Here is a 25,672-nt window from a genome sequence, read left to right on the forward strand (position 1 = left end):
GTAGGATAAGGCTCGTTTTCTAAGCCAACATGGCAAAGCTACCCAAAAAAGCTTACAGGCCGTTGGATTAATATAAATTTACTACTGATAATCCAACGGCTCCAAAACATTATCCCCATTGGCTTCTCGTCTACGCCTTCTCGATTTCAATTCACAGTACAAAACTCACAAAAAGCCCCGCGAATTTTCGATCCCGCCACATAAAAACCTTCCTTTCACTCGAGACGGTGCGTTTAGGCTCTGAGACACTCCGAATGCTTCTTCCTTCAGCGATTTAGGGTTTTGCAACATCTCGAGCTATGGAGCTTCGAGCTAGAGGGACCAATGTCCGTGCAAAACCCTAGGAAATTACCTTCTCTTCTGTGTCTCTGTTATGGGGAAGAGGAACACTGTGGTGGTGTTGTCATCGGACAACGAAGACGTCGATCGTTCATCGAGCGCGAATCGCAGAAAAACGCAATCGAAATCGAGCTCTTCGGTTCCGCGAACAAACCCTAGGCGATCCAAAAGGGCTCGGGTTTCGGGTTCTCGCTCTAGCTTGGGCACGGCACCGAGCAATTGGGATGAGGTAATCTGTGAAATTTCAAAATTTAAGCTAAATGGGTTTTTATAGAATGGAATGAGGTGTTTGAAATCTAATGCGGAGATTACTGTAACGCAGGTTAAATTGTTTTGTGAAGATTTTGACGATGGGTTCAAGGTCTCTGCTGGTACGCCATTGCTGTAACTGTTGTTAATTTTTGTCAGTGTGGTTCGTTACTTCCATTTGATCTCTGTTTATCCGTGAATATGAGATATGTTGATTGTTATTGTTAAATCAATTATATAGTGTTCTACTTTACTTTTAGAGGGAAACATGAATTGACTCGACATTGAATTGTGTGCTAGGAAAGTTACAACTAATGCAATGAAAATGGCTGCAGTCTGCAGATTATATTGCTAATTCTTGCAAAGGATAATCAGTTTATAGAATATTGTCTTAAATTTATGCAATTCAAGGTTCCTTTGAACCCAAATATCGCTTTTTCTTTTCCCTTATTTCATTTGTTTAACATGAGCATTTAAGCTAAATGGAAGTGGAAACATGAATCAGCTTCTGGAAGAAGCAACGTGAAGGAGTTATGGGTGGATAAATACAAACCCCGTTCTTTTGTGGACCTTGCTGTTCACAAGAAAAAGGTTGAGTTAATTGGCTTCGTTTTGCGAATATGAATATGTGATCACAAGCTTGATCCCTTTTCTTTTTCCATTTCTGTCTTTGTAATTGCAGGTCGAAGAAGTTAAGGTGTGGTTTGAAGAAAGATTGAGAGATTCAAAGGTTATTATAACTTTTCTAGTCTATACTTTCATATACAATGTAAAAGTTCCTTTTCCTTATCACCAAGTTCAGTTTGACTTGAAACAACGATTCATTTAATGGGTAGACATCTTTGATTACGTTTGTAATACTGATATAAACTCTGAAGTCTCATTTCTTTTTATGTAACTTTCATTTTTCCTTCTTGTGCTTGGTTATTTTTTTCACAATATCCTGAAGGATAGGGTTAAGCTTAATCGATATTTTTTTATATTTGTTTAATATGAATTCATTGTTGTAAGTTCTCTTTTTTTTTTTTTCCCTCTCGTAATGTGCAGGGTGCATCTAGGAATCATGTTCTTGTCATCACTGGGCAAGCTGGTGTTGGAAAATCTGTAGGTGGTCCTAATTTCTGTTTTTATATTTGTCTTGATTTATTTTGTTCAGCTGCATAGTTAGTTTCATAAAGTTACAATCTCTCAGTCTTGCCTTCTTTTTTTTATTTAAATTTGTGGGTGCCATAATTTTATGTCAACGTTTTAATTGCTGCTTTGCTTTTCAGCATTATGAATGTATATAATGTAAAGGAATGGGTTATTAATTATATTTTTGCAATTTGTCCTTGAATGAACTCTGCTAATAGAATTAAACACACTTGAAGGCATGCTTACACTTTAAATTTTGCATCTTCTCATCTTGTAGGCAACTGTTCACGTGATTGCATCTCACCTTGGAGCCACATTGTGTGAATGGAACACGCCAACTCCAATAGTTTGGGAAGAACATTTATACAACTCCAGTGCAGGTATTTTGTGTAGTTCTGTTCAAGGAGTTGTCTAGATTAGAGACATGTCGATCCTTTGGGTTATTTTCTTGTTCACTGACGCAGAAGAGCAATGCATTATTTCTGTTCATCCCTGCTATTCACATATTGCAAACATTGAGTAGTGAATACATTACTGTGCTGTATACAGTTCAATAGCTTGTGATTGAAATATCAAAGGGTGAAAGCCAGGTTAAATGTTCATAATCATACAGTTGAAGGTTTGTAAATTAAGTGGAGGTTAAAATAATCATGAATTTACAGTTTAATATTCTCCAAGTTGAAATGTATATCTTGTAACTTTCAATTTTACTATGAGTATAATTTGAAAAAAGAAAAAAGAGTAGAAAAAGGGATTGAAAAATAAGGCATGATGTAGAACTTGGCTTCAAATTACAGCACATTATAGTTGTCCATAAGTGATTTCAATTTGAAGTATTCTAATGAAGACTATGCTGCTACTGACATATACCGATCTGTTACAAGGAATACGCTACATGTCAAAGTTGGATGAATTTGAAAATTTTGTGGAGAGAATAAGGAAGTATGGATTGATCCCATCATCCCTTAATGAGGGTTCAAAATCTTCGTTTATACTCTTAATTGATGACCTTCCGGTGACAAATGGTAAAGCTGCCTTTGGAAGACTTCAAAACTGCTTGCATCTTCTTGTGAAATCTACTCAGATACCAACTGCTATATTGGTCACTGACTATGGTAAAGCTGATTCAGCTGATCACACCACTGGATACTTAGAAGAAATTCCATCGTTTCTTGAAAGTGTTGGGGCTTGTAAGGTTACTTTCTTGGATATTTTCTCTTTATATTTTTTTATTCAAGGTTATTACTGAATGCTTATTTGTGAACTGGTTATGTAAATTTTCAGGTCTCCTTCAATCCTATAACAGATAATTCCGTTAAGAAAGTACTTTCTAGAATATGCAGAGAAGAGCAGTGTACTGTGACTGCTGAACAGGTCAATCTAATAGCAAAAGCAAGTGGAGGTGACATCCGACATGCAATTACATCATTACAATTCTTCTTTCTGAAACCAACTCCGAGGAATTTGTTGTCTTCATTGAGTCCTGCGCCCAGGCATGCTAAGGAGAAGCCAGATGAGGTAAATGCTTTGGACAGCGGGTTTTCCTTCCAGTTTGGCAGAGATGATACACTTTCTCTATTCCATGCACTTGGGAAGTTTCTGCATAATAAAAGAGAGACTGAAAATGTCATGACATTGGGTATGTTCTGGTGAAAGTAATATGTAGCTTTTACCTTTTATTTTATTCAATTTTCTGGTTCATGCAACTCCGCCGTGTAAGTTTATCTTACATTGCCGGTCCCAAGCCCGGATAAAGGAGGAGGGGGAGGGCGTCAGGTAGTCGACAGCCGGCACTCCATGATCACGTCGAATTCTTATGAAATTTTCTGGTTCATGCATGTTGATGTCTTTCCAATTTATAAACTCCGGAATCTCTCTAGATAGTTGCAGAGCAACTTAATCCTGTACGTGCACACACACACACAAACATATATAGAATTGTTGAAGTGTGGAAGTCTGCCCTTGCAGTTTGCACACACACACACACACACACACACGCAGAGTTTGGCAGCTGGGAGGGTTTAATTTTGCTTGAGTTGTTAACATCTGAGCCCACGTTCTTGTTTTGTAGACGGAGATGCATTTCATGTGCGGGAAGGATTGTCTAGACTACCACTAAAAATGGATGCTCCAGAAAAGATTCTTTGTCAAGCACACGGACAAGCTAGACCTATTGCCGATTTTCTTCATGAAAATGGTGACCTTTTTTTACCTATAACTTGTCCTTTCCTGATTGTAATCACCAGTACTATGTCTTTCTTATATACAGATGCAAAACACATGCACACAACCAAACATGGATGCAAAGATCAAATTGCATTGTCTTTCTTTGTGAAAATGGTGACCTTTTTTTATACTGTTGCTGATTTCCAACTGTTGGACACAAATTTGTTGCAGTTCTAGATTTCCTAAGCGAGGAGGCAATAGATGATGCATGGACAATTGCTTCATACTTAAGTGATGCTGACTTGCTTCTTGCTACTTTCCATGGAATGCGAAGTAGACAGTATGAGGCAGATAATGTTTTACAGTCATCTGGTGCTTCAGTTGCTGTCCGTGGTGTGCTCTTTGGAAATTTTCATCCATCGCCTTCCAGGTATTCTCCTTATGCTTGAGTTAGTTATACTGTGGTGAGCAAGTACTCATGTCAATTTAGATAATATCACCAATTGTTGCAAGTACGCAGGTGGCATGCCGTTCGCCGGCCAAAGCTCTGGCAGGTTGAGCAATCATCAATGCTTAACAAGGTTGGTTTTAAAATTGATATTGCTTCGTTTTCTGTTGCATGCTGCAGCTTTTTGTTGAATTTATGAACTTAATGAAATAGATGATATTGATAGCTAGTACCATCTGGAGATGATTTCCATGGTTATGAATAATATCCAACCAAGTAAGAGTAACTGTGTCGGCATAAACAGCCATATTTCTCCGTCATTGTAACTCGTCTTTGTGATTGTATCATCGCAGAAGGAGATGGTGAAACGGAGATTGGATGCATATAATGGAATGTGCGGTGCCTCCGATTTGACAGTTATAGCTACCGAGTACACACCTGTGTTGAAATGGCTTGGATTTAGGGCAGGGCAAGGGTACAAGGAAGAAGGCGATACCGAAAAGATGAGTATGGATGATGAAGAGAGCGAAATTTCGGATGATGACATAGAAGAATGGTAAAACATAGTGAGGGCTTGAGAAGTATAATGTTATTTTAGATTGACTAGTTCCTGTGAACTAGTTCGTAGAAAATAGGCATTAAATTTTTGTAATTCTGAATGTTATGTTATCTAATCTGGTAGTATTATGTGAATATTGGTTTGTGTATATACAATTCCGGCAGCTTGATTTTAAGCCTATTTCGTCGAAGTTCTGTTTTGTTCAAAATCGGTTAACTCCGAACCCGAAGTTTGTGGTTCATAAAAATTGTCATAGAAATTCGAACATACAAACTGGTAAACAAACCAAAAAACACCTTCATTAAGAATAATTAAACTAAACTAAACAGTCAACCTAAAAGAAGAAAAAGGAAACTATCAAGCTAAACAAAACATTCCGAACTCTCTTCCCGCGACAAAACAGAACAAAGATATGGAGTAGAAAACTAACTAGAATCCTCCTTTCTCTTTTGCATTCCGAATACTCAACCTCTTCTGTATGCATTCTTTTCCCAATCCGCGTAAACTGTCAAGTTTATCTTCGAAAGGGGGAATCCTGCCACTGCTAGTCTCCTCCGCTACGGTTATCGGTTACTGAAAGGATGTGCGTCTATCTATACATGAAAACTGATTTCACTGCTGTCATTCCTCTTGAAGTTGAGTCATTTCCCGTAGTTGTCATTTAACATCAAGCTTACTGAAGCGCGATATACAGAGAGAACTGATTACCATGTTGCCAATCCTCCTGAATTTGAATTTTTTTTCATCAAGGTAGTAACCTCTTAACGTCAAGCTCCTCATTAGCACTTTTCGCTTGGTTATATAGTTGCTCGAAAGCCTGCATACACACACTTGAAAACCCGACCATTGCCTCAAAGACATGTGGAAACCCCATCTGCAAGTTATTTATTGTCATGGTCCTTGTCACACTCACTAACTTTTCATGCTTGCTCTTCTCTTCTTCGGCTTTTGCCCTAATGACCTCTACCTTTGCTCGCTTCTCAGCAACTGGGTTCTTTTTAGCATTGCTTGAGGAGTCAGGCATTGAGTATGGGCCATACTTGGACTCCAGCGATCTAAGCGCAGTTGCTTTCTTCTCAAGCTCTTTAAACGTAGATTCTGACTTCCGTTTTTGCTTGTATTCATCAGCTTGTTGAACAACAATAGCATGCACTACGGTTAAAAAGCTCTTGATTCCTTCAGATGCTACTTTGTCCGGAATCCGGTCAATTGCATGGTGCCATTCTTCGCAAAGCGTGTAAATTCTTGATTCTTGACTTGTCTTTGCTATTGGATGTCTCCGAAACTGGAAAAGGCTAAGACGGAGCCATCCTGTGAGAGACTGGATATAATCACACTGAGCCTTGACCAGGCTGCAAAATGATAGGTGCCACTGCTGGACTTGAAGCTCGAGCTGCAGTGTTGCTTGCCGGTGAATCTCAGACGTGGGTTCGGTAGATGGTATGGTGTTGAGGTATTTGAGCTGCTGAACAATATGCTTTTGGACCTGGTGGCACTCGTACATGCTTCTCCACATGCACATCAATCTGTAAAGCAAATATATTCCGTCAACTGTAAATTGATTCTTTTCGGAACTGGTGTATGATAATACACTTTCAAAACTAAAACAAACAGATCATTTCATCCAGATTGTCAACTTCACACCACATGATATTAGATGAGTAGTTTCTTACGAGGAAAAGAACCATAACGTCTGCAACCATAGCTACTCAACAAAAGTTTGCATGGCACTTTACAAATCAGTAAATTGTTCAAAAGAAAAGCAAACAAAGGACACAAAAACAACAAATAAAAAGCAGTAAAAAGAAAATAGCCATATATTCAAGATCTTTTCACTTTCATTCGGAAATGATATTTACCGGAAAAAAAAAAGTAACAGAAAAGAATAAGATACTGTTTTTTTTTTTTTGGTTCAAAGTAAGATAGGAATGAAAAGAAAATGCATGGCAGCAATGAAAATATAGGCAAAGTGAAAGACTAACCCATTGACAAGCTCAATGAGTTGAGGGTAGAGCTCAGTCTCCCGAAGGTTGATGATTTCAGCAGAAGTTGTGTCAATGGCCTGTGAAGAAACCATCATTTGTGACTCCAACTTCTCCACCTCTTTCTTCGTCTTCTCTGTCTTCACGTAGTCTCCCCTCTTCATCTCTAGCTTCTTCAGTGTTGACACCCGCTTCTCATGCTCTACCTTTAGTGTCTCTGCATCCTAAAACCACACCAGAAAAACACATCCAAAATAAATTAAAAAACTCATGGATGTGCATGATGTCATTGTATAACTTCAAATTCCCAAACGTTCGTATGTTATTCTTGGGCCCAAAGAAGGACTTCCATTAAACGGTGATGACATTGTGGCGGTATCAAATGTCAGTGCATAATCTCATTGAAAAAATTTAAAACCCCAAAAATTCAAAAGTTGTACTTGGGAAATAATGCCAGAGACACCAACTTTTGGACACCAACTGATGTGACAATTTCTTAATTTTTGTGAATAAATAAGGTCCACCGTCGGCCCAGACATACGAAACACTGCCACATACATTGGTATCCAAAACCAAAAGTTGGTTTAATAAGTTGGCAACTCTAGCGTTACTCTGGGACCCTAAAGTAAAAAGGGTAGAATGTTTCATGGACAAAAGCTCAACTAAGAGCCCACAAAAGACATGGTAACCAACAGTTTACCTTGACCTCCTGGTATAGTTTCTTTTCCCATGCATAAAGTCTCTCCACAGTAGAACAATGGCTGCTACTCACCACACCTTCATCTCCAACCCCACTGCCTACTTGACTAAGCACCATCTCGTCACAACCCATTTTTCCGAATACTCCAGATTTTTGACTTGAACTTCCCCATGTCCACAGCGACGGACTCAAATTACACCCATGATCATAAACTTTACCTGCAAAGAAAATCCGTCTATTGCATTAAAACGCACAAAGTGTAAAGGGAATGTTATTGGCACTCCAAAATGTCGCCCTTCAGTTGTCGTTGATAAAAACAAAATGGAGAAATTGCTCTTCGACTGGTGCATGGTGGCTATTCTGTAGCGATGGTTTCAAATTACACTCGTGATTATAAACATACGAAGAATAGGAAATTGTTATTGACACTCCGGAAATGGTTTGTTCTGCTGGCATTATTTATGAAAAACATGATAGAGCAAAATGCAATTCGAGTAGTGCATGATGACTTTTTTGGGTACAAGAATAGTTCTCAACAGTAAATGTTCTCCTTCCTCCCATTTTTTTCCTCAAATTTCTTACCAATCAAGCAAGCTAAATAAAAGTAAACCAAAAAAAAGTGAAAATATCAAAACTTTACCGTCCAAACAACAGTAAAAATCAAATTATTTACCTCCTTTGGTCTGAGAAGAAGAGAATCTGGGAACTTCCAACAGCAATGAGAGAAGCCCGCCGCCATCAGCCGCCTTGAGGAAATACTCATCCAGCTCCTTTATAATCTCAACCAGATCCTTAGCATTTCTCGACACTACCATCGCCAGCTCACTCGTCGTGCCGCTCTCTTTGGAAAACTCACTCACCACAGACGGTGGAGGCGCCGTGCTCGCCGCCGTGACGGTGACCACCGCGTCGGAGGCGGTGGTCGTAGCCTCCCACCCTTCTTCCGTTACTGCCCTCGAAGAGGAAGCCACAAATGGGTCCCAGAAATCCCAGGTGGACGACGGCGGCGGCGGAGGAGGAGGAGGAGGTGGAAGAGCTGTTGAGGGCGTGGTGGATGTTGTCCAAGAGTCGGAGCTTGAGCTGAGTGGAGGTGGCGGTGGCGGTGGTTGTGGGGTAGGCGGGGTTTGTAGCGGCGGTGGCGGCGGCGCTGAGCGGTAACTATTGTTGTGGTGGTTGTGGTTGAGGTGGTGGTGGAGGGTAGTTTCGGCATTTGAAAACTGGAGCAGAGCAGAACCGGTGCTGCGGAGAGAGCGGAGGTACATTGTGTGAGCCGCCGACCAAGCTTGCCGTGCTTTCACCAGCTGCTTCATGTACCGCTTTCTCGATCTGCATCTCGACACCATTTCTTCCCGTTCTACCCTCGAATAGCAGCACCCCATTTTTGCTCCTGATCAGCTCGATTGCTGCTAAAAACGGCAGAGAAAAAAAGACAGAAAATTCAGAAGAAGGGCTTTTTGGGAACAAAAAAAAGATGGGTTCTTCCGGCTGCTGATGAAGCTTGCTATGTCTCCATCAATGGTAGGCTGTCTGAACTCAAAAGTGCTTTTTTTCCCCGCAATTGAACCGACCTCCAAAAATTACAGTGTTTTAGCAGCTGCTAACTAACTTCTCGGATGGTTTTCTGGGTTGGAAAAGTTACATTTGCAAACTTGGATTTGATCTGAAAACTCTGAAGCTTTTGATCTCTGTGTGTTTGTGTCTCTGAGACTCTGAGTCTCTCTCTCCTCTGTGATGGTTGTTTCTCTCTCTAGAGAGTAGAGATGGCGTTTGGGAGTTATCTAGGATGTGGTGGAGGAACAAAGGACACGGGCATCGAGCTGGAGCAGGGCCACTGAGCCTTTCGACGGAGAGCCAGTGGGTATATTGTTTATATTTGAATTTAGTGACTAAAACGCCCTCACCATGTGTCTGGATTTACACTGGTTCATCACTGTCAGTATCTGGAACTCCAACAGTCAGCATCCAAACTTCCAAAGGTTTGAGATGTACAAAAGCTTTTTATTGTTGTTATTTTTACCACCGTTTATGTTCTTGGGGTTGCCATTGTAATTAGAACTGATGACTGAAGCACTAACAAATTCAAAGTTTAATTCACCGTACCATCTCATATTTCAAAATGATTTTCGCATATGCATTTTCTCCTTCGACGCATTTGTGTTCATTTGTCTTTTAATTTCTTTTGGTTTATTTAATTCAAAATTTAAAAATAAGCATAGGAATAAAAGTAGAAAGAAAAAAAGTCTGAAAATTTACTTCCCGCCATTTCTTTTTACTAGACGGGCTTATTACAAATTAGTCTTGACAATATAATATGTTGGTCAACTGGTCTGTTCACGTTTGATCTACTATTTTTAGTTTCGACTTTTGAAATATTGAGCCGAATTAATATGAGATTTTATACCCAAAGAATTTAAGGATATGATGTCCGTTTGAGATTGTGACACATTGCAGATAAAGTTAAACTCCCTTTCCTTTCCGTTCTATGTTTGCTCACTGATGTTGAGAGTACGCTGACGGATTTGGGTATACAAAATAAGGTTTTTTCTCCTCTCTATTTTTGAATATTTATTGCGAATAACTGCATCAAGTGATTGTCTAATCGCGCACACAAAACACCTTATTTTATATCACTCACTATCCGTTTCCACCTCTTTGTGTTTGGTGCCTTTATATGAATGCCTAAGCTAAAAATTTTCTCTTAATTTCGCTCGTAATATGTCCTATTACATGAAGAGTGATACCGAAAGACGACCGCGAGCTTTTTGAGGGTTCAATCAAACCCTAATCTTTGGTGAAACATGAAATGATACAACAGCAGTCAAACATAACAAATCAAATCGATTTAATAATTTTTAACCGATCAAAAGTAAATAAATTAGTAATGAAGGGACAACAATATTCTTGCCAGAATAAAGAATTACACCGTTAAGTATATTCTAATACCATATGATCTAAACAAATGTTTTGTTTGATACGAATACCAGATTCCTGATGGGTATCAAACTTTGAGAGTTCAATTTTGTATTCTATCTCTCTTTGTTTCTTTTTGGGAAAGGAAAACCGATTGCCAGATAGTGAGTTAGGTTAAATTCATAAAAAATTATTAGTCACAGTATAATTTGTGTACATAAACAATAATGCGTTGATCGAAGCAGATTTACGCTTTTTAAAATCAATTTCAATGACTTATTTTAAGTGGTTCAGCAATGTGTTATTGCATATCTTGCATGTGGGGCTTTGTAGTGAACAAAAACATAGGTTTGTATAATGGGGCTTTACTTTATAGACTTTACTTTCCAAAGCTGATTTCTCTGACTCTTAGATGCAATGTAATTATGCATCTTCGTGATCCTCTGGTAAACTGCTATTTGATCCGTTGAGCTATTACTTCAATTGAAATTGACTCCTTCAATTAATTTTTTGGTAAATTAACCTCATGAACTATTTGAAATTAGTCAATTAACCATTTGTCAGCAGATTCCATCTACTATTTTGTAAGATTGAAGGTCAAATTAGTCTTTCCATCATTAATATTTACTTGTCTAACTATAACCGCTAATAAATTTATGACATATGGACACAAAATAATGTGTAATGACAATGAAAAATTGTCCGTTATGTAAACTTTCGATTTTTTTATGTTTTCTTATTATGTTATATGTTTTACACATTATTTTGTGTCCATATGTTATAATTTTATTGTTGGTTATCATTAACAAGTAAGAATTGATGATGAAGTAACTAATTTACCTTTGAATTTGATGGAATGATGAACTGAGACAAGGGGTTAATTGGCTTATTTTAAATAGTTCAAGGGGTCAATTTCAATTGGGGTAATAGTTTAGGGGGTTAAATCGCATTTTACCCTGATCCTTTTTACTAGAAAATAATTAAGCAAGCATACCAAAGTTGACGAATTCAGCAGTCTAAATTGTTCAAAAGAAAGATATTTGAGCATTGAAAATAATGATTATGTGTGAGGCGGACCAACGAGATAGACTAATAGAGACCCCATGAATTAAATTAAAAGATCTAAATTGCTCAATCCGCAAATTCCAGTTTGATGGATCTCAGTTCGCAGATCAGGGCTTAAACTTGGTGGGTTTTGTTTGGTATCGAATTTGGAACTAGATATATGCAGACCAACGGCAGAAAAATTTGTACGAACTCACTTGTACTAGTAGTGTGGTACCATGTCTAAACCATGTACTTGAGAATCAACCACAAGTCAACACAAAGATATAAAGTAGTAGAGAATGGCTTCTATAAGCACTTGATGCATTACCCATGCCAAAACCATTGAGAAAATCTCAAGTACGTATACACGAGAGTAGTGGTGGATCCTCAAATTTTATTTATGGGCAAGACGAAGAAGCTCTAAGATTTCTTTTATAAAAGATGAAGGCCCACATTAACCGGCTTTAATGGCTTGTTGCCCAGTAAGATAAGATAATATTGTGTTGTCACACAAAGTTCGGTAAAGTACTGAGCTTGTTAGTCTATAGTCGTAATCTCTATCACAAATACCGTGTGCCCTAGACTCATTTGTGAAACTGTGACATTTTCTTATTGAATAACCCTAAGTGTCCAACGACATGGCACCCATGCCAAAATTCTCTCAGCTTGATCGTGTTACAATATTGAATATTGTTGAACTAAAATTTGAAGGACGTTTGTTCACATCCTTTGTCTAATGCACAGTAAAAATAAATGCAAGACAATCAAAGGTTCCGAAGGCCTTTTGGGCCCTACTGGGCCAGACCAAAACTTTGGGCCCAACTTAACGGCTATCGTCCCGTTCCCTCCCTCTCTCACGCCTTCGGTTGACTAATCAAATAGTTCGTTAATACGTTTCCACGACGGCAGCGAATGATCCGAACCCCAAGAAGGATAAGGAAGCATCCAGTCCCACGCGCCCTCACATTTTCCAACCCCAACGCTTACACTTTAGTCTTTGTCTCTCCTCTAGGCCAGCAGTCCTATCCACGCGCTCTCATCGCGCTGCCCTTTCAACAACTTCACTAATTAAAAAATGTAAAAATAATAGACTTTTATTTTTTCTATTGGATAAAAAAAAATAAAACGCTCAGGCTTCTCTCCCGCTAATCCAATATCCGCACACACGGACACAGCCAAAGCAAAGCGAACCAATCGTTCCCTTCCATCCTTCGTTTCATTTCCTTGGCTTCCATTTCGTTTCGCAGAGTCTGCGATTTCGTAATTCTGTTGCGTACGGTGATCGCGACGCTCTCCAATGGCGGGAGGAGTGGTGGTAGACGCGCAGTACCTCAAGGAAGTCGAGAAGGCTCGCCGCGACCTTCGCGCGCTCATCGCCTACAGGAACTGCGCTCCGATCATGCTTCGTTTGGCGTAAGCGCTCCGTTTCTCGCTTTCGTCTTGTTCGTTTCATTTGTCACTGTAGTGGTCTGTTTGGTTGCCGAGAAAATCTAGGGAGAAAGAAGGAAAATGAAATTCGTTTATGATATAGTGATGTGCAGTTTTAAATTTCTGTATAAGTATCAATTCTTCAGTTATTTTTTAGAATTTTCTGTTTGACCAAACAGAGCCTTAGCTATGGAGTGTGCATTTTCTGCTACTGAAATATTGAAAGAGAAGTTTTATTTACTAATCTTTATTAATATTGCTACTCCGAAGTTAAATACAATCAGTTGATGCAGGTGGCATGATGCTGGAACATACAACGCCGAAACGAAAACAGGAGGAGCTAATGGCTCGATCAGGAACGAGCATGAGTTAGGCCACGGTGCGAATAGCGGTCTGAAAATTGCTGTTAATTTCTGCGGTGAGAGTTTTTCTGAAACTTTTAAGTAATCAATAGACTGTTGGATTATGATTTTTGTTGTTTCTTAGAGTTAAGGCCAATTTTGAGTTGCTCAACTGTTTGAATGTCTGAAATTGGAAACTTTTCGGTCTCCGGAAGTTTGATGGTAGATTTCAAACAGTTAGAATTTTCACCCTGACGTTTTTTGTTGTTCTGTTTTGATGCCAGAGGAAGTGAAAGCCAAATATTCAAAAATCACGTATGCGGACCTTTACCAGGTGAATTTTGTTTTGAATCTCTCCCTGTTCATTGCGAATCATTGGCTTTAGTTTGCACTTGTGAGGCAAAGAAGATAGATAGAAATAAGCTGATGCATTCATTTAGATTACATTTACTGGATGGGGCTTTTACTTTTTCTGTACATATTGGACGAGCAAGTGCCTAATTCTGTATAAGAATCTGATTTAAGAGTAACTCATAATTCGATGTTTTATGATCCTAGCTTGCTGGGGTTGTCGCTGTCGAGGTCACTGGAGGCCCTACTATTGAGTTTGTTCCTGGCAGAAAGGTGTGTTCACGACTTCATGGCAGTTGTTAACAGCATATTTATTAAATATGTTGACGGCAGTTGTTGACTTTCATTTTTATCGCTGAATCAGGATTCATTGGAGTCTCCTGAAGAAGGGCGGCTTCCAGATGCCAAAAAAGGTATGCAGCCAATGCCTATAAAACGTTTCTTCTTTCGCAGGTTGTTTTTAGTGTTGTGAGGTTTGGTTTTTCAATTTTGCTGCAGGTGCATCGCACTTGAAGGACATCTTTTACCGCATGGGTCTGTCTGATAAGGACATTGTGGCACTGTCTGGAGCTCATACACTGGTAGCTTTTTCCATGGACTCGACAATGTGTAAAGTTTGCATCCATTATATATAATAGTATACGTATAACAAATACTACTTTGATTCTGTAGGGTAGAGCACATCCAGAAAGGTCAGGCTTTGAAGGCCCTTGGACTAGTGAGCCTTTGAAGTTCGATAATTCATACTTTACGTAAGTAATTAATATTATACCTTAAAATTTAAAACTTCTATTACTTTAGTTTACTTTCGTTTGATCGTGCAGTACATATTGACTATTAATGTTGTTGTACCTGAATCTTGATCAGTGAACTACTGAAAGGGGAATCAGAGGGGCTGTTGAAACTTCCCACAGACAAGGCTTTGCTGGACGATCCTGAGTTCCGCCGCTATGTTGAACTTTATGCAAAGGTAATTAATTCCGTTCATCTGTGGTAAATTAGAAATTTCTGGTAAATTTAAGAGAGCTTCGATGAAATGTTGATCAACAAAATAAAGCTTTGCCTTTCTGCTCAATCCCTTTGCAGGATGAGGATGCATTTTTCAAAGACTACGCAGCGTCACACAAGAAACTATCAGAGCTAGGATTCACTCCATCTTCTTGTGTGAAGGAAGCTGCAAAGACCAGTACCATATTGGCACAAAGCGCAGTGGGAGTTGCTGTTACTGCGGCGGTGGTGATCCTGAGTTACTTATACGAAGTTCGTAAAAATGCCAAGTGAAAATGTTGTCTTTGTAATAATATCATCATGAGAAGTCAGTGAAGTATCTTCGATTCAGCGAACATAATAATACTTGTTGTAAGGGGGAGTTGAACTTTGCTGTAATAAGTTCTAAAATTCACGACTTGCGCTTATGATTGACATGTTTCCAATGTTCTTGATCTCATTTCTTGCTTTTCGTAACTTGACGAAGAAATATGAATAGCATGAGAAAGAAGTAATGCTTTTCTTGTTTCCCTGGGAAGCAATCCTGTCAATCATTTCCCTTTATTCTGATTCTTCTTCTACGCCATATATAGCCTGCAGCAAAATCTTCCTTGTAAATTGCAACTAAAGTTAGCAGTTTACGTTTCCACGCTCTCATGGCTGCGCCAGTAGTAAACGAAGAGTACCTCAAGGAAATTGAGAAGGCTCGCCGAGACCTTCGTGCTCTTATCTACAGCAAGAACTGCGCTCCTATAATGCTTCGTATAGCGTAATTGTTCATCCTCCATTTTTCCTTCAACCTGATTCCTCCATTAACTTTCCTTTGATTGCTCGAGAAAACTGGTGAAGAAAGAAATGGCCATTCGAATTTGTTATCTTGTTCCCATCACTCTAGCATTTTCTCAGCAACCAAACACGAAAGATAGCTATTTCAGGTTACCGAACTTCTGATACGCGTATAACTGCTGTGTTTTGATAGGTGGCATGACGCTGCAACGTACGATGCTAGACTAAAGACGAGAATACCTGGAGGACCTAATGGCTCAATCAGGAACAAGGAAGAGTTAAGTCACAGTGGAAATAAGGGATTGGAAACTGCAGTTGAGTTATGTGGTAAGCTTTCGATTTCATACACTTGATCTCACTTCTCTCAATTAAGTTCTCTAATTTGTTTCTGATTCTGCTGTGACTTGCAGAACAAGTAAAGGCCAAACACCCAAAAATCACATATGCTGATCTCTACCAGGTTTTTACTTTCAAATGTTTTTATTGGTTTAAGGGGCTTTCTATGGAAGTGCTTTTAACAGCTAAACAGCTAAAGGCTTGTCTTACAGCTTGCTGGGGTTGTTGCAGTGGAGATCACCGGAGGTCCATCCATTGACTTTGTTCCGGGTAGAAAGGTATGTGCATGGAGAAGTTTCGCATCACCTACCCAACTCATTCTTTTTAATACCTTTCTTTACCTCTGAATCAGGACTCGAATCAATCTCCACCCGAAGGCCGCCTTCCAGATGCCAAACTTGGTATGTCATTGACCATGTTCATCGAGTTTTGTAACGTAAAAAGGTTTTGAAATCTGCACTTGTTTGATTTTGTTAATAGGTGCATCACATTTAAGGGAAGTTTTCTATCGGATGGGTCTGTCTGACAAGGACATTGTGGTATTATCTGGAGGCCATACACTGGTAAGTTTCTCTCCATCCGTTGTAAAAGTAGAATATGTTATTCATTTTAATCTACACAGTGTTAAGAATTAGAATTCATCTTTTTCGTTTGGTTATGTAGGGAAAGGAACATAAGAGATCTGGCTTTCAAGGCCCCTGGACAAAGGAGCCTTCAAAATTCGACAACTCATACTTCGTGTAAGACATTCCTGAAAAGGTTTATCTACTTTTATATGCAGAATGGAGTTATCTATGTTCATCTGATTCGAATAAAACCGTGCGTGGATACGTATAACTCTGTGATCAGGGACCTATTGAAAGGGGAAACGGAGGGACTCTTACAACTTCCCACAGACAAGGCTTTGGTGGAGGATCCTGTGTTCCGTCGCTATGTTGAGCTATATGCAAGGGTAAATAAGATGAATTTTGGTTTGGAAGTCTCTACGAGATCTTATGTAGCGGTGTGAAATTCGTAGAATATGTAGAGACTAGTCTGTGATAGTTGATAATTTGACCATGTCATGTATATGTGCAGGATAATGATGCATTCTTCAGAGATTATGCAGTATCACACAAGAAGCTATCAGAATTAGGCTTTAATCCCCCTTCACAGCGTCCGAAAGTGGTGCTTACTCTTACAATTGCTGCTGCAGTAGTGGCGGCATTGGTGTACGATAAATGCGAAAGTTTCATCAAAAACATGACGAGCCTCATTTAGGGCAGCCACTTACCTGTTTCTATCTTTCTCATTACACGACTATTTAGAGTGGAAACTACAAAAACTGGGAACCCGAATCTTGGTCACCAAGGCGTGTATGTATTATGTTCCACACTGTAATTAATTGGTGTTATTGCTCAAACTCATTATATATTTCCAAAAAATCCCTTAAATCCTTTACAAGGCTAACTACGCACCCCCGTGGCCGGAAAGGCCAACCGCGTTTGTCTAAGAAAGGATCCCGGAGTGCTGGCCCCAAGCCTCCATGAATTCGGCATCACAATGTACTACTACAGGAGCCAAAAAGTCTCCATAACTTGATTTTGTAAGCAATGTGTGACAATTGTTGCATAGAAATAAGCGTTGTGGTGAGTTTTTAAGGAAAAATAGCAACGGGAAGTACGAAAACTTAAATAAAAATGGTTGAGATTTGAAGAAAATGAGCCTTTGTTATTCTGTTGAAAGACTTGGCTTATATGAATACATAGAGTAATCAGCTTCTGCTGAGTGGATTATTAAAGGGGAGAACAAGTTCATCTCCAGACGAAAAGAACACTATTTAACTCCTCGGATTAGACGAATTAAGGTAATTAAGGTAAGCAATTATTGTTAGTTTAGGCCCTTGGACTTAGAGACAGTGTAATATCCTGAAAAACCCTGAGCCTCTTCTCAACCTTCTTCGGAAATATCCCGGAACAGTTGCTGATTCCAACCGCCTTCCCAGCCTCATTTGTCGGGTCAATGACCGCGGCGATTATAGCCTCTTCGAAGTCCTTGTTGTCGGGCAACAATCCTGTCAACTCAGTCCCTGTTTCTTCAAGAGAGAGCCTTCTTCTGGTCTTGTTCTCTGGTACGACCAAATCCACAACAGGTTTGGGGATCTCAATCGCCTCGGTCACTCTCATTGAAGTCGCAGCATTCCCGGACCTTGTCCTCTTAAGCGTCTCAGCAAATTGAGTGGCGGTTGGGGCAGCCGAAATGGACTTTGAGAAGTAAGGCTTTGCAGCAACATTAAGTGAGTTTGGTTGAGGGACTTGATTGATAATTTTATGCTGAGGAAATCCCATCTTCGGGTTTGCGAAAAAGTTGGAGTTGATATTCTCATCAGCAAACTCATCGGGCTGAGATTTCACAGAACCTGTTGTTGGCAAACTTGTGTGGTGGTGGTCTCTGCAAGGCTGAGGCTGCCAAATCGATGAAGAACCCAAAAAGGCATCGAAAAGCCTGCTCTGCTCGACGCGATCCCCGCCTTTGTTCATCATCTCAGACTCAAGATCTTTGAGCATCTGCTGAGCCCTCTCATAGGCCTTGAGATGGGAATCTGTCCCTCTTGGACCATCCACAACTGCCGGCTTAACACGACGGAGATTCTCTTTAGCCTCAGAAATTCTTCCTTGCTTCATTAGGCAGATTCCGAGGTTGCACATCTTGTTGTTATCCGGCGCAATTGTCAGTGCTCGGCGATAAGCATCTTCTGCTTCAATGTAGTTGTTCTGCTGCATCAAAGCCCAACCCAAGTTCCCCTGAGACACACATAAAGTTATTTAGTACTATCTTCCAGTAATTTCGAAGTTGAATTAAAACAAATACTTGGTTTTGGTTTTGGATTGTAATCTCACCAGTAATCTAGTGGCTTCTTGTTCCACAGAGACCTGGAATTTCTTCCCCTGAGATCTGGCAGTTTTCGTGCGCTTTCCGTTGAAAGCCATCCCTTTTTGAATCAAGTACAACTTGTGCCTCAAAAGTGATATTTGGTCATCCAATCTCCCACATCTCTATAAAAATTAAGTCAATCAAATTATCAGTAAATTGTAAAGATTAAAAAACTTAATGAAATTTTATTCGGGGCTTTTCGCAAAAAAAAAAAAAAAAAAAAGTACCTTGTAAAGATCCAGAAGAATGTTGTCAAGAGACTCCTGAGCTTGATCCGAACACCGGTGTCTCAACGACTTGATGGCCTCAATCGCTTCTTCTGCCCGGCTCTGTTGCTTCATCACAATCGCCATGTCCTTCAAAGCACTATCCACTCTGTCCCCAGAATTAATGGCTGCCCAAAACAGCGGGATTGCCTTCTCCGGATCCTTCTCCACCAGCTATTCAAATTTCAAAATTGAAAAACCAGAAAACCCATCAATCAAAACACGACCCAAAACTCAAAACCGGAAAAATTCAAGTTTTGAGAACCAAATTTTGTAAAGGGCCCAGAGGATTTATTCACCTGAACATTCTTGGCTCTGACATAAGGAGTGTCGCCTACCGGAACTTTGTGAGTTACGTGAAATGACTCAGTTCCGACGGAATGAGTCCTCGAAATTCCGAGAGGCTTGGCCGGAGAGGAAGGAGCAGACTTGGTGGGTCTGAAACCAGGCGGAGCATTCCACATATCTTGCAACATCTTTGATTTTGAATGATTTGATCTCACAATTGAAGCGAATCAAAAGATGAAGAAGCAGATATGTGGAAGGCTTTGGATTTAGGAGAGAGAAAGTCTCTGAGGAGAGAAGAAGAATGGAGGGAGAGAGAAGGGAAGAGTGCAGGAATCGGTGTGATTTGGTGGGGTAATTTGAGAAAAATATAGGGATTTGAAATTTTGACCGTTGGGGGTTAACGTTCTACAAACTAGCCGTTAGGGTGTGTGTTTGTATAATGGAGGGGAAAATGATCGTATGCGCGTATCCACACCGTTGTCCAAGTTTGCTTATTTATTTATTTATTTTCCAAATTTCGGATCTACTTGGGGTTGGTCCGAATGGGGTACTTCCGTAATATGACAGATATGATAATGAAGGTGCCAAAATTCACAAAGAAATAAAACTATGACTTGCTAGAAAAGTTTGGTTTTGTTGTAAAATCGACGGTGTGTGCGCAATGGATTAAACAAGACAAAAATTTACGAGGTTCCTCTATAGTCATTGTAACTGGAGTACGTCTTCGGGGCAGCAGTGGTGCTTTCATTTATAATCTATAATCATAAAAATACAAAGATGACTCTCCTTATTATCTCTCTATTCCTCCTCTCTTCTCAGCCGTTTGGCTTCTCTCCTCATTCGTATCTCTCCTCCTTCTTCACCTCTCATTCATTTTATAAGCAAAGAGAACATTATTCATTTTACAAATTTTCCACAAATGAATAGTAAAAATACTGTGCATAAATAGTAACAAACCACTCATGTGGGCCATTCACATATTATTCACAACACTATTCCTTGGATGGCCACAAGTCTTCGATTGACTCGTTAAAATCTTGATTTGTTTTGGATGATCCCCCTGATGAGTATCTTCCCCTGATTTCAAATCATTTAGGCTGATCGTTGATCATTCTGCTTCAGTTTCTTAGCGAGAAGAGTTACCGAAAGAGGTGCTTTACTTGTTGTTAACTATCCACGGACTTGCTCTTGAACTGGGCTAAATGGTCTTCTGATTTCCTCCAAAAGTATGTATTTACTTCATTTATCTAGAGCTAAATTTGATTCAAGGGTGGTGGACACTTGATCTTGAATCAGACTTGTGATTTCTTCAAGGACCGTCAAGGCTTGATCTTGAATGAAATTGGATCACGAGGAGCTTCAAGTGGCAAGTGATCTTCGACTCTATCGTAGATGAATCGGCACATGTTTGTTACGCTTATTGATTCTTCACGAGCTTCAATGTATCATTTTCAATTGCCTTATTTGTTTCCCTTGCATAAGTGGTATTTCCCTAGTTTTTCCCCATGCAAGTGTGACATCTTCTCTTGCAGTATTTGTATCCTGATGCAGGAGTGGAATGTAACCCTGGCATTTGAATGGTCATTCAGAACATCACTTCTCAGCGACTGATCATGCTTGGCAGCTTTAGTGTAAATAGCTAACATCATATCAACAGTTGAAGATGAGTACTCGATAGCAATGCAAGGTAAGCAACCAGGCAAAGGTTTCGGGCAATCAGTTCTAGATCAGGAGCTTGATTCCAAGTGGCGACTGATTGCTCTCTTTCTCATTGTCTTGCAGATAAGAACAAGGACAAAGGAAATGATATGGAGAAAGCATGATATGAGATACCCTTGCTTTCGACCCTAATGATATGAGATACTCTTGCTCTGGTGTGACTTGTTTTGAAGAGGTATTCTCGAAGAGAAAGAAAACTGAGTATTTTGGGATGCTTTGTTGAAGATGCATTTTTAAAGAGGAGGAAGAGTTAGACATTTTGCAAGTCTTCCTTGCCATGGAGAATGGAGGTCAACATATATAAGGATCCAAGCAAATAATGATGATGTTCCCTTACTATTGTCGGCAGCTGTTGGGTAATTGAAACAATAAGATTCACGCGTTTTAAGATTTATGCGTTTTAACCTTTGTCAAAGATCTTTGACAAAACTGCATGTGTAATCCGAAAAAGCTAATATTGCGTGTGAGAAATTTTGAGGAACCTTGATTCAAGAAATCCGGCTTTTGAAATTCGAATAGCGGTGCCTTTTTGAACAAGTGGCTCTGTTGGCACTTCTTTTTAAAGAGGCATCAATTGTGCTCAAAATGTATGCTCGGAAAACTGCTGCATGTAGAATTTTCCCCTTCTTGCACTTTTGAGATTTTATTTGACCTCATTTTTCCTTCATCATTTCTGAAAATGGCTTGCCTATTTAATCTTTATTTAGATTTGAGTCTCGAGAGGGATACATACGAGTTACGTCAAGATAATATATGGCGCACGTCCTTCTTATCTTCTAATGGTCCTCTTACAGTTAGAAACTTTGTGATGAGGGTTAATACAACTGCTATAGTAGTAGCTAGGAACCTTCTCACTCCAAAGGATAACAGAATCCTTTCAAATCAGTCTGATGAGTCAGATGTTCAAGACTCATTGGCTCTCAGTGTTTAGTGTGCTGGCTCCGTTTCTGATATGGGTCAACGCCTACTTGCTCAAACTCACCAAGTTGAATCATTGACGGCTGAGGTGACAAGTCTTAAACAAGAGATCAGATGGCTCAAGCATGAGAATAGAGTGTTACACATGCTTACAAATAATTACTCAACAAGCATGAAAAGAAAGCTCGACCAGCTGCTGGAATCTGAAAGTCGGACTCAAAGTGACAATCAGAGGTTCGAGGCTTTATTCCAAAGGCACCTATTGCCTTCGTCATCCGGAGTTTTACCAAGTATTAAGGCTCCAAATAATCAACCTCTGGTGCTTCCCCTTTCTGGGGTACTTCCGAGTACTGAGGCATCACATGAGTAACCATTATGAATGCTCCATCCTGTTTGTTTGTTTGTTTTAACTCATGTGTATGTACATGTCTGTAATTTCTCGGAAATATCAATAGATAAGCTTTAATTCATTCAATGTATTGTGTAAATACAATAAAACATATATTTCACTAAGATGTGGTATTTCTGGACCAAATATCAATTTATCTTTACCCTTTCGAAGATAAATGATCGTTCTTAGTGTCTAAATCATTTGAGTATTCAACTCATAATCTTCAATCCATATGATTATTATGATGTTGGCATATTGTTCGATCTACAGTTCTAGACAATATTTCTCTCAACACTTTATAATCTTTCTAGACTCTTCGGGAGTTTCAATTTAATATCATCAACTCTTGCAAGAGATTTTAGTATGTTGCAACAATATCATAAGGGTAGTACTCACTAAGGCAATTTATACCAGTCATTGGTATTGAGTACATATTTTATGTTTTACCCTTCCAGGGTTTTCTTCAAGCAATTTGAATCCTTCAGGGATTTTCTACACTTCCTGACACATTTTCCTTTGGAGTTTATATAGAGCAATTTGCTCCTATGTATACTTGAAAGATTTACTTATGAAGATATGATGTGGGCGACTCACAACCCTTTGTATATAATTCTCCATTCATATGAACTTGTTTACAAGAGTATAATTTCAGGTTTCAATTAGTGACCTTGTGTCATATCATGTGAGTATATTTAACTGTATTACAAATGCCTATATGTAACCACCTTGGTTCAACATCTTTTGGTTATTTGTATTGTAGTCAAGTATATAGGTCCATTTTCCACATTCTTACAAAATTGTAATGGAATTGCCTTTCTCCATTCTTGGTCAATAATTTTTGTTGACGGAAAAAGAACGGGACTCAATATCAACACAACTCATTGATGAATTTAGTAGCTACTTGTAAAACCCAAAATTACCATTGGTTATCATCAATTTGTGATCCCATATTCTCATGTGCATGCGCATGCTTAAAACTTTTCATTTCTTTGGATATCCATTGCCTCTTCAAGGGCATTACACTGTCTCTTCCAGGACAGTTATAGTTTAGAGAATGTGGATCATAACCTCATCTGGAGCGTTATAGAGCTTGGATTTTAATTTCTACTTCCTGGAGCTGAGTTATTGGAACCTATACGTCTATTATGCTTCATGCATGAGACATCACTACTTGCTTAAATCCCTATATATGTTGACCTTCATTCTCCATGGAAAGGCATACCTGCAAAATGTCTAACTCTTCCTCCTCTTTAAGAATGCATCTTTAACAAAGGATCTCGAAATACTCAATTTTCTTTCTCTCTGAGAATACCTCTTCATAACAAGTCACACCAGAGCAAGAGTATCTCATATCATCAGGGTCGAAAGCAAGGGTATCTGATATCATGTTTTCTCCCTGTCCTTTCCTTTGTCCTTATTCTTATCTGCAAAACAAAGAGAAAGAAAGCAATCAGTCGCCACTTGGAATTAAGCTCCCGATCTGGAACTGATTGCCCGAAACCTTTGCCTGGTTGCTTACCTTGCATTGCTATCGAGTACTCATCTTCCAACTGTTGTGAGAAGATGTCACACCTGCATGAGGAAAAACTAGGGAAATACCACTTATGCAAGGGAAATAGATAAGGCAATTAAAAATGATACATCGAAGCTCATGGAGAATCAACAAGCGCAACAAACATGTGCCGATTCATCCCAGATAGAGTCGAATGTCACTTGCCACATGAAGCTCCTCGTGGTCCAATTTCATTCAAGATCAAGCCTCAACGATTCTTGAAGAAATCACAAGTCAAATTCAAGATCAAGTGTCCACCACTCTTGAATCAAATTTAGCTCCAGATAAATGAAGTAAATTCAGACTTTTGGAGGAAATTAGAAAACCCTCCAGCCCAGTTCAAGAGCAAGCCCGTGGAAAGTTAACAACAAGTAAAACACCTCTTTCTGTAACTATTCTCACTAAGAGACTGAAGCAGAATGATCAACGACTAGCCTAAATGATTTGAAATCAAGGGGAGATACTCATCAGGGGGAGCATCCAAAACAGATTAAGATTTTAACGAGTCAATCGAAGACTTGTAGCCATCTAATATAGAGTGTTGTGAATAATATGTGGATGGCCCACATGAATGGTTTATTACTATTTATGTACAGTATTTTTACTATTCATTAGTGGAAAATTTGTAAAATGAATAGTGTTCTCTTTGCTTATAAAATGAATGAGAGGTGAAGAAGGAGGATAAATACGAATGAGGAGAGAAGCCAAACGGCTGAGAAGAGAGGAGGAATAGAAAGATAATAGGGAGAGTCATCTTTGTATTTTTATTATTCTAGATTATAAATGAAAGCACCACTGCTGCACCGAGGACGTACTCCAGTCACACTGACTGTAAAGGAACCTCGTAAATTTTGTGTCTTGTTTATTCCACTGCACACACACCGCCAATTTTACAACATGTTCCTTTTTTACATAAATTTGGTTGGGGTTTTTAGATTTTTTTTTCATTTTGTGGATGAGTGAGCTTATATGTCTAGACTTTAAAAGGAAAAATTACACATAGAGTGTACTTTTAATATTTAATTTTATATTGAGATAACACTTTTCAAACATTTCAAGGAAAGACAAAAGTTAATACATGTGGAAGATAACATCATTGACTTTTTTTATCTGAATCGTGAGTTACGAAAATAGCCTCTCATACAATATCGTAAAACAGTAACAGCTGCCACCTGGAGTTCATGATACAAAGACCATAAAGAAGGCATTCATGCCAAATGGTTTTGAGCCAAATGGCATGAAGCCAAATAATTCCATCAGCAGTTCTTACTTGATCACATCCTTGGGAATTGACTCTGCTACAACAAATGGAAATCACAGCTCACTCATTCACTAAGGATCCACTTGGAACGATTGAAACAAATGTGCAGCAGAGTCAGAGATTCTGACCTTCAATGGATGATAAACTCCCCAGATAAACTACCTAATGGTGGTGGATCATTTTAGAAAGACAGTACTAGTGTGTTTAAAATTTTTTTTGGCAAGGAATCCGGGCCATTTCAAGATGGGGCGAATGGTGTGAGATCCAAGAATTTTCCATCACCTACTAATGATAATACAGTTGAGGCAGAATCAATTGAACAATAAGAGCCAGATGTTTATATATCTCTCGTGGCTTTGCAGGATAGAACTAGAGATCTCAAAGTTTTGTTGGTTTCTTAATACAATAAATCTGTCAGCTGGCAGCCCAATGATCCGTTGATCACATTGGTCGTAACATGCCACATCTCTTAATCATCTGTCAACTGGTAGCCCAAGTCTATTGCCTATTGATCTCCCTCTCTCGCACATATATTTTCGTTGTGATAATTTCTAGAATCATTTGCTTATAAATTATTGTCTAATGTTTGGCAAGTTACTTA

General features: G+C 39.2%; 5 protein-coding genes across 7 annotated transcripts; 3 read left to right on the forward strand and 2 right to left on the reverse strand.

Annotated features, from left to right (window-relative positions):
- Positions 1–153: 153 nt before the first annotated feature.
- Positions 154–5,070, forward strand: LOC103415925 (cell cycle checkpoint protein RAD17). Of its 2 annotated transcripts, none has more exons than XM_008354208.4 (12): positions 154–568; positions 662–710; positions 1,094–1,179; positions 1,271–1,318; positions 1,636–1,692; positions 2,000–2,102; positions 2,607–2,917; positions 3,007–3,361; positions 3,794–3,919; positions 4,120–4,318; positions 4,409–4,469; positions 4,690–5,070. In XM_008354208.4, exons 1-12 carry the CDS (start codon positions 374–376, stop codon positions 4,894–4,896), a joined length of 1,797 nt encoding a protein of 598 aa, XP_008352430.1. In that variant the 5' UTR covers positions 154–373; the 3' UTR covers positions 4,897–5,070. The 2 variants fall into 2 exon arrangements, with proteins under 2 accessions (XP_008352430.1, XP_008352429.1); XM_008354207.4 differs by having other exon boundaries at positions 175–568; positions 1,067–1,179.
- Positions 5,071–5,172: 102 nt separating this feature from the next.
- Positions 5,173–9,576, reverse strand: LOC103415926 (protein ALTERED PHOSPHATE STARVATION RESPONSE 1). Of its 2 annotated transcripts, XM_017326961.3 has the most exons (5): positions 9,146–9,285; positions 8,251–8,980; positions 7,578–7,795; positions 6,878–7,101; positions 5,173–6,421 (listed from the first exon to the last, which is right to left on the reverse strand). In XM_017326961.3, the coding sequence occupies exons 2-5, from the start codon at positions 8,954–8,956 to the stop codon at positions 5,641–5,643; spliced, it is 1,929 nt and encodes a 642-aa protein (XP_017182450.1). In that variant the 5' UTR covers positions 8,957–8,980; positions 9,146–9,285; the 3' UTR covers positions 5,173–5,640. The 2 variants fall into 2 exon arrangements, with proteins under 2 accessions (XP_017182450.1, XP_070670869.1); XM_070814768.1 differs by having other exon boundaries at positions 8,251–9,576.
- Positions 9,577–12,511: 2,935 nt separating this feature from the next.
- Positions 12,512–15,087, forward strand: LOC103415927 (L-ascorbate peroxidase 3-like). The gene is made up of 9 exons (XM_008354210.4): positions 12,512–12,947; positions 13,256–13,380; positions 13,588–13,637; positions 13,862–13,927; positions 14,019–14,067; positions 14,153–14,235; positions 14,327–14,406; positions 14,522–14,624; positions 14,741–15,087. Exons 1-9 carry the CDS (start codon positions 12,832–12,834, stop codon positions 14,933–14,935), a joined length of 867 nt encoding a protein of 288 aa, XP_008352432.1. The 5' UTR covers positions 12,512–12,831; the 3' UTR covers positions 14,936–15,087.
- Positions 15,088–15,222: 135 nt separating this feature from the next.
- LOC103415928 (L-ascorbate peroxidase 3-like) lies at positions 15,223–17,165 on the forward strand. The gene is made up of 9 exons (XM_008354211.4): positions 15,223–15,410; positions 15,621–15,754; positions 15,838–15,887; positions 15,976–16,041; positions 16,116–16,164; positions 16,244–16,326; positions 16,427–16,503; positions 16,613–16,715; positions 16,841–17,165. The coding sequence occupies exons 1-9, from the start codon at positions 15,298–15,300 to the stop codon at positions 17,021–17,023; spliced, it is 858 nt and encodes a 285-aa protein (XP_008352433.1). The 5' UTR covers positions 15,223–15,297; the 3' UTR covers positions 17,024–17,165.
- A 287-nt stretch (positions 17,166–17,452) lies between these two features.
- Positions 17,453–19,568, reverse strand: LOC103401066 (protein POLLENLESS 3-LIKE 2-like). The gene is made up of 4 exons (XM_008339773.4): positions 19,242–19,568; positions 18,904–19,116; positions 18,643–18,798; positions 17,453–18,546 (listed from the first exon to the last, which is right to left on the reverse strand). The coding sequence occupies exons 1-4, from the start codon at positions 19,416–19,418 to the stop codon at positions 17,638–17,640; spliced, it is 1,455 nt and encodes a 484-aa protein (XP_008337995.3). The 5' UTR covers positions 19,419–19,568; the 3' UTR covers positions 17,453–17,637.
- Between the last annotated feature and the right edge of the window lie 6,104 nt (positions 19,569–25,672).

The sequence above is a fragment of the Malus domestica genome, chromosome 15 (genome assembly GCF_042453785.1).
Source record: "Malus domestica chromosome 15, GDT2T_hap1".
Lineage (NCBI taxonomy): Eukaryota > Viridiplantae > Streptophyta > Magnoliopsida > Rosales > Rosaceae > Malus > Malus domestica.

What these genes read in the sequence shown, in the direction of transcription:
- LOC103415925 (XM_008354207.4), top strand. Translation starts at nt 374, where the DNA reads ATGGGGAAGAGGAACACTGTGGTGGTGTTGTCATCGGACAACGAAGAC. An exon ending in TTGCTGTTCACAAGAAAAAG is followed by an intron (nt 1,180 to 1,270) that starts GTTGAGTTAATT and finishes TTGTAATTGCAG; the next exon opens with GTCGAAGAAGTTAAGGTGTG. An exon ending in AAGCTGGTGTTGGAAAATCT is followed by an intron (nt 1,693 to 1,999) that starts GTAGGTGGTCCT and finishes CTCATCTTGTAG; the next exon opens with GCAACTGTTCACGTGATTGC.
- LOC103415926 (XM_070814768.1), bottom strand. Translation starts at nt 8,956, where the DNA reads ATGGGGTGCTGCTATTCGAGGGTAGAACGGGAAGAAATGGTGTCGAGA. An exon ending in TTCTTCTCAGACCAAAGGAG is followed by an intron (nt 7,796 to 8,250) that starts GTAAATAATTTG and finishes TTTTCTTTGCAG; the next exon opens with GTAAAGTTTATGATCATGGG. An exon ending in CTCATTGAGCTTGTCAATGG is followed by an intron (nt 6,422 to 6,877) that starts GTTAGTCTTTCA and finishes TTTGCTTTACAG; the next exon opens with ATTGATGTGCATGTGGAGAA.
- LOC103415927 (XM_008354210.4), top strand. Translation starts at nt 12,832, where the DNA reads ATGGCGGGAGGAGTGGTGGTAGACGCGCAGTACCTCAAGGAAGTCGAG. An exon ending in CCGATCATGCTTCGTTTGGC is followed by an intron (nt 12,948 to 13,255) that starts GTAAGCGCTCCG and finishes CAGTTGATGCAG; the next exon opens with GTGGCATGATGCTGGAACAT. An exon ending in AGTTTGTTCCTGGCAGAAAG is followed by an intron (nt 13,928 to 14,018) that starts GTGTGTTCACGA and finishes TCGCTGAATCAG; the next exon opens with GATTCATTGGAGTCTCCTGA.
- LOC103415928 (XM_008354211.4), top strand. Translation starts at nt 15,298, where the DNA reads ATGGCTGCGCCAGTAGTAAACGAAGAGTACCTCAAGGAAATTGAGAAG. An exon ending in AACTGCAGTTGAGTTATGTG is followed by an intron (nt 15,755 to 15,837) that starts GTAAGCTTTCGA and finishes TGTGACTTGCAG; the next exon opens with AACAAGTAAAGGCCAAACAC. An exon ending in TATCTGGAGGCCATACACTG is followed by an intron (nt 16,327 to 16,426) that starts GTAAGTTTCTCT and finishes TTGGTTATGTAG; the next exon opens with GGAAAGGAACATAAGAGATC.
- LOC103401066 (XM_008339773.4), bottom strand. Translation starts at nt 19,418, where the DNA reads ATGTTGCAAGATATGTGGAATGCTCCGCCTGGTTTCAGACCCACCAAG. An exon ending in TCAGAGCCAAGAATGTTCAG is followed by an intron (nt 19,117 to 19,241) that starts GTGAATAAATCC and finishes AAATTTGAATAG; the next exon opens with CTGGTGGAGAAGGATCCGGA. An exon ending in TTCTTCTGGATCTTTACAAG is followed by an intron (nt 18,799 to 18,903) that starts GTACTTTTTTTT and finishes TAATTTTTATAG; the next exon opens with AGATGTGGGAGATTGGATGA.